Below are 8,900 nucleotides of genomic sequence, written 5' to 3' on the forward strand. Positions count from 1 at the left end.
GGGGAACGAAGGTTGTGGAGACTGTTTAGAAAGTGAGCCCCTAATCACATCAAGAATTGATTCAAACATATTTCGTCCTCGTCTCTCCTCCTTCTGTATGTTGTATTGTATGTTACTCTCTAGTAACCACTTTTATCTCAGGCACTCCAGTGGCAAAGTGATTAGTGAGTTTTGACTCAAGCAATGTCAAGCAAGTGTCGGTGACACGGGGATCAGATGGGTGGTCACTGGGGTGTGTCCTTGAGCAAGACACGACAACCCTAGCTCAAAAATACAGGGCGCTGCACAGTGGCGACCAACAGTGGCATTGTTTGTGAGCTGTTCTGTATTTGTGTAGTAGTGTGTATTTATGTATGTATTTATTTATGCATGTATGTATTTATGCATGTATGTATTTATAATTATGTATTTATGTATGTATATTTGCCATTGTAAAACAAAGTGCCCTTCTGGGACAAATAAAACTGTAATTTATTTATTTATTTATTTTATTATGACCTATTTGGGAAGCTAGTGCCGTAAAACTGACTAAGACTAAAATCGTCATGTGGTTTTTCTTTTTTTCTTTTCCCCCCCAGCTCTGTTGAGTGTGTCTAACAAGACCGGCCTCGTCCCGTTCGCTGAGCGTCTCTCCGCCCTGGGGTTTAAACTGGTGGCCTCTGGCGGTACAGCTCGTGCTATCCGAGATGCTAATGTACCTGTGAGGTCAGTATGTCTCCGTTGTTGTTGTTGTTGTTGTTGTTGTTGAGGGATTGAGACCTGTGTACCAAAGCAGCATACGAGAGGGACTTGGAAAAGTGAGAGCATGGCCCAGATTCTGCAACTGGGGATTTGAGTTTATCGCTCGTGCTGGAAAGAACAATTGTGGCGACAGAGTCGTGGTTCATAAGACGCATGCTACATATCCCATGGAGAGCTAGAAAAACAAATGAAGAAGTCTTGGCTGAAGCAAATTATAGAAGACAGCTTATGACGAATATATAAGAAAGTGACAGGCAAATTTCTTCGGACACACAATACGGAAAGAAGCATTAGAGAATATTGTAACAACAGGCAAGTTTGATGGAAAGAGAGGCAGAGGCAGACAGAGGGAAAAAATACTGGACAAGATGACAACATGGCTAGGAGCAGCAAGAACAACAGACACCATTGCTGCAATGCAAGACAGAGTGAAGTGGAGGTCCAGTCGGCAAGGCACCGAATGATGATGACTATACCAGTCCCACATAATGGAATTTTGTTTGTTGTAATGAAGTCTTATATTATAATCTTTGGTGTTTATAACTGGGTTTGGAAAAAATTGGAGAACCTGATAGTATTATATTGTTACTGTGCAGGAACAGTCAGTATAGTAACTTTGACTCTTCTTTACTGGTTGTTGTTGTTGTTGTTGTTGTTGTTGTTGTTATCGATCCAGCAACAGCTTTGCTTTGGCCCCTCTGTCCTATGTATAAGTGCAGGTTTGCTGCAGTTGCTGTAACGTTCCATAGAGTGTGTTGTCAATGTTAGGTCTCGGAGGGAGAAGGGTAGCTCTGATGTCATTTTGAACTGTGCAGTGGAACAGGCGAGGATCCAGTCTCATAATCATAGTCACACAAGGGACACATTGGGGGAAGTTCTGGATTTATTCTGTTCTAGTGGAATTTGAGCTGTATATGTTCTGTTCGTAGGCAGAAGATTGTGCTTCTTTACATGTCATTTGAAAAAAAAGTTTCTGTTTAATTTGTGCAGCAATGATACTCTGTCATCCAGCCCATGACAACCGCCCATTGTCATGGAGAAAAGTGGTCTTCTTAGACACGTGGGCCTCTTGGGATTTCTTATTTTGAAAAATGACACAAAATTTTTACTTTCTTTGACAATCAATGATTTATTCTTTTATTTAATCATAGATTAAATAGCATTGATAGAAGGTTTGAACCCACACTCTTACTCTGACCATAGTTGCGGTTGGTTGTTCAGGAGCAAAAATAAAAAACATTCTACGTTTTCTCTCTCTTTTTTTCCCCTCAGTGAGGTAGAGGATTTGACGGGGGCTCCGGAGATGCTGGGAGGTCGTGTCAAAACTCTCCATCCTGCCGTCCACGGAGGTGTGTTGTGTAGTGTGTGTGTGTTTGTGTGTGTGTGTTGTGTGGTGTGTGTAGTTTTTGGACGTCGGTTTTCATGCTAGGTTTTGTTTAAACTTTGTGCTTTCTGGCGTCAGTGTCAGCTTAGCTTTAATGGTTAGGCTTTTTTGCTGTTGCTGTCTCAGGACGCGAAGTTCGATCCCAAGGTGGAAACCTGCCTGCCAACGACAGAAAATTTTGTCCCTAACATTTTCTGCTTTGTCACTGTATGCTTCCCGGGAAGCTGAAAATGTTTCTGAGTGTTCTATGGTCTGCTGGGGTAATAATATTATAGTGTAAAGCGCATAGAGCTTGTTGTTGAGCGGGGATATATGCTATACAAATGCTATTTATTATTATTATTATTATTTGTCCTCCTCTTTTCTGTAGTCCTGTTCTGTTATCTGCTTTCCTTTCCATTTTCCCCTGGGGCTGCCCCCACCCCCACCCCCAACAGTTGACCACACCTGAGATCAAGCAGGAGAGCGCAAAGAAGAAGAAGAAACCCCCCGGGGCAGTGCCACTGACTGTAGAGTCTTTAGGCCATTCCCAAAAGGGGGACATTTCTCGTTCAAGCATATTAGAATTGTAAATGGGTTGACTCATGTCACGCTCATAACTGTGCCTGATCTACAACTGGGAACTGCTGCTTTTTCTTTCCTGATCCTTACTATTGTCATTTTCCTCTACTTCTTTTGTGTTTGCCACTACCTTGTGACCTGCTATTTCCGGGGTGCCTTGATAGTCGAAGCAGACTTTGTGCTGTTGAAGCTAGTGAGGTGAGCAGTCTAAGTCTGATTCCCTGTAAAGACTTCTCTGTTGCCACCCACCCCTTGGCGCCGTAAAACCCTTTACTGTAAAAAAAAAAAAAACAACTGTAAAGAAGAAGGAGATTGTTTATTATTGCATATGGGACAATTTGTCTCCGGAGTGTTGAGAAAAAACAGCTTCCAAATCCTCACGTACCCACCTGCCCACATCACTTTGCATAGTTTCTGTCTTTCTCTCTGTCCCTCAGGGATTCTGGCTCGCCTCCAGGAGTCGGATCAGTCAGACCTGAAGAAGCAGAACTACCAGATGATCAGGTGAGTACCCAGAGATGATGTGTGAACTGAGGGAACATAGTTGAGTGTATGTCATGTGTACCGCCACGCCCTTCATGTGCTTTGATAAAATCCCGCCCCCCCAAAAAACAAAACCAAAAAAAAAGTTTGGTATTGATGTTGATGTTCCAAATGCATCTTGATTCTATTCCAGTGTCTAATTTGAAGAAAAATGCTACAGCAGTGATGAGCTATTTGTCTCGTTCGTATTACACCATCTGTGGTGAATGATTCGAGATACAAGTCTGAGCTGTCTCAGGGTTGTTTTGTTAGTTAACTTTAGGAGGGAGGGGGGTGTGACCTTAGACAAGTAAGTTGTTTTTATTGAGGATGTGTATGGCCAAACTTAAACGGTTTAAGTAGATGTGTTGTTGATTACTTTTTGTTCTTACTCTGTCTTTGGCCAGTTTTAGAAGAAGAAAAAAGTAGGGGGGGCCTAATTTGCAGCTGTTGTGAGTTTTAAAGTTGGACAAAAACACCCCCCCTCACACGCACACACCCACACACCCCACCCTAAATTGTTTTTTGTTCCACTCTTCCAAGAGTGCTGTTTGGTCGAATGCTAATTTGATAGTTTCTTTGAGTTGAAACACACACACTCACAGAGCTGTGATGATTCACTTGTCTCGTTCGTATGACGTCACTCCTGGCGACTGATTCGAGGTGGTAGCTGAGCTTGTGTTTTGTGTGTGGTGATTCAGTGTATTAGCTGAGCTTGTGTTTTGTGTGTGATGATTCAGTGTATTAGCTGAGCTTGTATTTTGTGTGTGATGATTCAGTGTGTTTGTTGAGCTTGTGTTTTGTGTGTGATGATTCAGTGTGTTTGTTGAGCTTGTGTTTTGTGTGTGATGATTCAGTGTATTAGCTGAGCTTGTGTTTTTTGTGTGATGATTCAGTGTATTAGCTGAGCTTGTGTTTTGTGTGTGATGTAAGTCCTCTGAACATTTGTGAGGTGTGCTGACAAAATGAGTTACTTCTCCGATTTTAGCCGTATGGAAATTAATGCATGAACTTCTTAGGTGGAGTTTGTACAATTTGTAAGTATGGAATAATAAAAGACACGGTAGACTTGAACAAAATGGCATCAATTAGAAATCTATAAATCTGATTGCAGTGTCGATTTTCGGCCAAAATCTCCGTTCTTGGACAGCGAGAAGTAACTCATTTTGTCGGCACACCTCCCATTTATTGTTAATGCGTGTGTCATGTTTTAGTAATGGTTGTTAGCTCATTTTCTAGTTCAGTTCGTGATTGCGGGTGGTTGGAGGGCACCATTGGTAGGTTCTATTCTTTACTTTCGCTCTGTTGTTTCTGTCTGTCTGTCTTACTTTTAGCCCAGCACTAAATGACCGCTATTGTGTCGATGTGCTTGTCTTTACTCAAGCAAAGAAAACAAACACCTTTATTCTGTCAATGTGCTTCTCTGTACCCGCACTCAACCTCTGTTATTGTTGCATGGGTGGTTGGCAGGTGCTCTGGTGTGGTTAGCTCCTTCTTTCCTATCAAACATCTATCGTCCTTATCTCCCCTTCTTCTTTTTTATGTTTGTTACTCTCTTGTAACACACCTAATCTTCTGGCGCTCATATGACCTTATGCTGTTGCGAGCGCCGTAAAACCTCTACTAAAACTTTAAAAAACCTCTGTTGTGTCCACAGACTTGTGGTGTGTAACCTGTACCCGTTTGTGAAGACCGTGGCTGACCCCAGTGTGAAGGTCGAGGACGCCGTGGAGAACATTGACATAGGTAGGACCGCACTCGTCGACCAAGTGCTCCAAGAAATCGGGAACTTTACAGTCTTTTCTTCTTAACTTCTCTAAGAACCCTGTTTGGATTTACATAAAATTTGATTTTTTCCTGAATGCCTGTTTCCATCGGTTGTATGTGACTCATTGTAAATTATGTTGTTGTTATCGATTCAGTTGTAAATTATGTGAAAATACACTTTTTAAACTGGGTTTGTTTGCAATATTTTTGCACAATTTATCCTCACAGGAAAATACTCATTTTATATTCGCATATATTTATAATGCATGTTTGTTTGCCACTAACATTTGGCAATTTTCATTCTACTGGGGATTCTGAGGTCTCTGAACTTTGTTCTGAAACTCTGGTTTTTTAGGGAGGATTATGAGTTAAACTCCCAATTTTTGGTCTCAGAGGCGTAGGCCGATCTGACCACTGGAAAACTATTTCCTCATTGTGTCTTGCTGGGAAGAGACCAAGATGAAAAAGGAATTTTTGATTTCTTAGTGTAGATTTTTTTATGCCTCTATTGACACAAATTAGATTGTCATTGTTTAGGAGACAACTTATCCTGCCAGTCAGGGCCAACCGGACTGAGAGGGATAGAATGTCCCAGCAAAAAGACAGACACTTGATAAAAATTCGCCCCACAAAGAAAATCAAACTCGGGTCTTCTCTGCGCCAGAGTGAGAGGCATTGCGCTGCCAAGAGCGAAATGCTCGCTGCTAAAGGGAATTGAAAACAGCAACAACAACATGCGCCAGAGTTCAAAAGGGGAATATTGGATAGAGACTAGATGTCTATTAACCTATTCAGTTAGTTTTCAGGTTACTTTTATCAAACATCTATTGTCCTTATCTCTCCATTTTTTAATTTTTTTTTCTCTTACAACACCTCTGTTCTTTGGCACTGTTTGTCCTTATTGTTTTAAGTGCTGTTAAACTCATACTAATAAAGCAAATGTCCCTGTCTTCCAGGGGGAGTTACTCTACTGAGAGCTGCGGCGAAGAACCATGCCCGAGTTACGGTGGTGTGTGACCCTGCAGACTATGACAGGTCAGTGCTGTACCCCACAGGAGAATTTGGACTTTACAGTAAACATTCTGGCTATTCATATTTTTTTTAAAATGTTAATGCACACATTATATTATTCATCCTCATATAACAGACAATGTCAGACCAGCACGGACAATTTTACAAGACTGTCACACCATGGTGGAATCAGGCGCTCGTCAGTGTTTGGGTGGCACCTCCAGGGGGGTGCTACTGACTGAAGTGTCTTTAGGCCATTCCTGAAGGGGGGACATTAACATGTTCTTATGCACTGCAGAATTGTAAATGGACTGATTCATCAATGTCATGCTCATAACTGTGCCTGAACTGCAACAGGGAACTGCTGCTTTTTCTTTCCTAATCTTTACTATCGTCATTTTTCCTCTACTACTTTTGCATGTTTATCACTCTCTTGTGACCCTCTATTTCGGGGGTGCCTTGATAGTCGAATCAGACTTTGTGCTGTTGAAGCTCTAGAGGGGAGCAAAGTAAGTCTGATTCCCAGTAAAGACTTCTCTGTTGACATCCACTCCTTTGCGCTCATATGACCTTATGCAGTTGCGAGCGCCATAAAAACTCTACTAAAAAGTGTTTGGGCTTGTGGAGTTCTTGGTATCATCTCAAAGCTTGTACATATGTGTTGCTTTCAATGAAAAAAATATCCACACATCTTGAATAAAAGTTGAGATATTTGTGATTGATGGTGGTGGGGTCGTATGGTTTCAGTGGTAAAATTAGCGAGAAAATGGCGGCCAAAGTTTAGGGACTTCCAAAGCTTGTGAGTGCTTAGAAATAATAAATTTACATTTTTTTGTGCTTTTAATTGTTTTTCAGGAAAACCTTTTCTAAAACTAAACTAATATATCTGTTGTCCATCACAGGATTATTGATGAGATCAAGACATCGTCCTCCCAGGACACTACCCTGGACACAAGGAAGAGCTTGGCGGTCAAGGTATGATGTCGGAGGCTGTTGGTGGATGCTCTTGTCTGATTTTTTCTCTTCTTTCCCTCAGTAGTTTTTGTGTCTGCTTGACTTTTACCCTGTACCTCTTATCTCATTTTAACCTAGATTTTGTCCTGATCTATATTCTCTGTGAAGTTAAACTGTTCTCAGGGGGTGGTTAGCTGGGGCTCTGGTGTGGTTGCTGCTTCTTTACTGTCAACGGAATCTCTTGTCCTTATCTCTTCTTCTTTTTTGAGTTTGTTGCTCTCTTGTAATACCTTTAATCTTCAGGCCTAGTGGTTAGACTACCGGACTCATAATCGTGAGATTGCGGGTTCGGGGGTTCGAGCCTCAGTTCGGTCCGACGTTGTGTCCTTGGGAAAGGCACTTTACACGAACTTCCCACTTGGCTCGGTCCTATCGGAGACGGATGTTAAACTAGGAGGTCCCGCCTGTTAAATAACCTAATAGTGTTGACACGGGCATTAAACCCATACCATTTCACCATTAAAAAAAATCTTCAGGCACTTATATGAGCTGATTGTGTTGCAAGTGCTAGAAAACTCTTACTAAAGGTAAAGGCGTCTATTCTATACGCCGGCAGTTTTGCTTACAGACGAAAGTAATTTTTTAGTGGCCTTTGAGACACATCTGTATACCGTGCTGCCAGTGTATAGTCCTTATTTCTGCTCCTAAAACTAAACTCCATTTTCATACAATTTAACCATTCTCACTTCTTCATTCTGTAAGCTTCCAATAAATTAATACAGACAGCATGTTTTTTCAATAATGCTGTATCAATCATTATTCAATAAGTGGCTATCTTGAACAATTTTGACAGTATGTGCCTTTATTTTTATGCTTGCTCCAGGCTTTCAACCACACGGCAGACTATGATGCGGCCATCTCCAACTACTTCCGTCGCGAGTACAGCTCCGGTCAGTCCCAGCTGACCCTCCGCTACGGCATGAACCCTCACCAGAAGCCGGCCCAGCTCTACACCACGGAGCCTCAGCTGCCTCTGACGGGTGAGTCCCGGGGAAAGGGTCTGGGGTCAGTGTGAGAGGTTACAGCCCTGGAATTTTCTATCAGTTTGTTTCGCGGTGGTGTAATTTTGTGTATAATGTTCTGCAGCCAGGAGAGAAGATGAGACGACTTGCTGAAAATTGTAATGGAAACCTGGTCTAGCGACCGCCTGTCCTAGACAATTTCCTATACAAAGACCACTTCTCACTTCCTCTGTCTTGCATTTTTGTATCCTGTTATGATAAGATTGTCGAAAGGGGCCGCCTGTGTAAGATTACTACTTTTCTCCTCGGCTGTAGGTGGTTGTCTTAGATAAGTTCCGCCTTGTGATACAAAAGTAACTTTAAAAAATTAACTTGTAGAATTAATGACGGATATAATTTTCTAAGTACATGAAGCTGTGATGTGTCTCCCTCAAGGAGATTGATCTTAAAAGTATGATGATGACTTCTCGTATTTCGAGGGGAGTGATCAAAAGATCTTACTCTGAGCTTCTCACAAAAATGCTGTCATCAAATTTACCTTGTATATTGTGAAGGTGTTTGTGGCGTAGCAGTACAGTTTCGGCATTTGTGGGTGGTTGGCGGGTGCTCTGGTGTGGTTTGCTTCTTCTTTCCTATCAAACATCTATCGACCTTATCTCCCTTTCTTCTTTTTTGTTTGTTGCTCTCTTGTAACACCTCTAATCTTCTAGCGCTCATATGACCTTATGCAGTTGTGAGCGCTGTAAAACCCTCTACTAAAACTAAAGTAAAACTGTTTTGGCATTTTGTGGTCTAGCAGTAAAATTTAGATATTGATCGCACAGTAGTAGAGGTAAGGTATTTGTAATTTGTGGCATACTATTAGAGTCATGGTATAGGCGATATAGTTGTAGAAGTAAGGTATTGGTTACATAGCAGTAGAGTTTAAATGTTGGTGT

The 8,900-nt window shown here is 41.7% G+C and overlaps 1 protein-coding gene across 4 annotated transcripts in view; it reads left to right on the forward strand.

The window, feature by feature from the left end:
• LOC101851674 (bifunctional purine biosynthesis protein ATIC) overlaps positions 1-8,900 on the forward strand; it is a 55,926-nt gene that overhangs the window by 15,870 nt on the left and 31,156 nt on the right. For all 4 annotated transcript variants that reach the window (XM_013088111.2, XM_035972422.1, XM_013088110.2 and 1 more), the window contains exons 2-8: positions 579-705; positions 2,014-2,090; positions 3,124-3,190; positions 4,866-4,954; positions 5,932-6,010; positions 6,889-6,961; positions 7,824-7,980. In XM_013088111.2, coding sequence (XP_012943565.1) covers positions 579-705; positions 2,014-2,090; positions 3,124-3,190; positions 4,866-4,954; positions 5,932-6,010; positions 6,889-6,961; positions 7,824-7,980 — 669 coding nt within the window. The remainder of the gene's footprint in view (positions 1-578; positions 706-2,013; positions 2,091-3,123; positions 3,191-4,865; positions 4,955-5,931; positions 6,011-6,888; positions 6,962-7,823; positions 7,981-8,900) is intronic.

This window comes from Aplysia californica, unplaced genomic scaffold (assembly GCF_000002075.1).
Source record: "Aplysia californica isolate F4 #8 unplaced genomic scaffold, AplCal3.0 scaffold00687, whole genome shotgun sequence".
In the NCBI taxonomy this organism is placed as follows: domain Eukaryota; kingdom Metazoa; phylum Mollusca; class Gastropoda; order Aplysiida; family Aplysiidae; genus Aplysia; species Aplysia californica.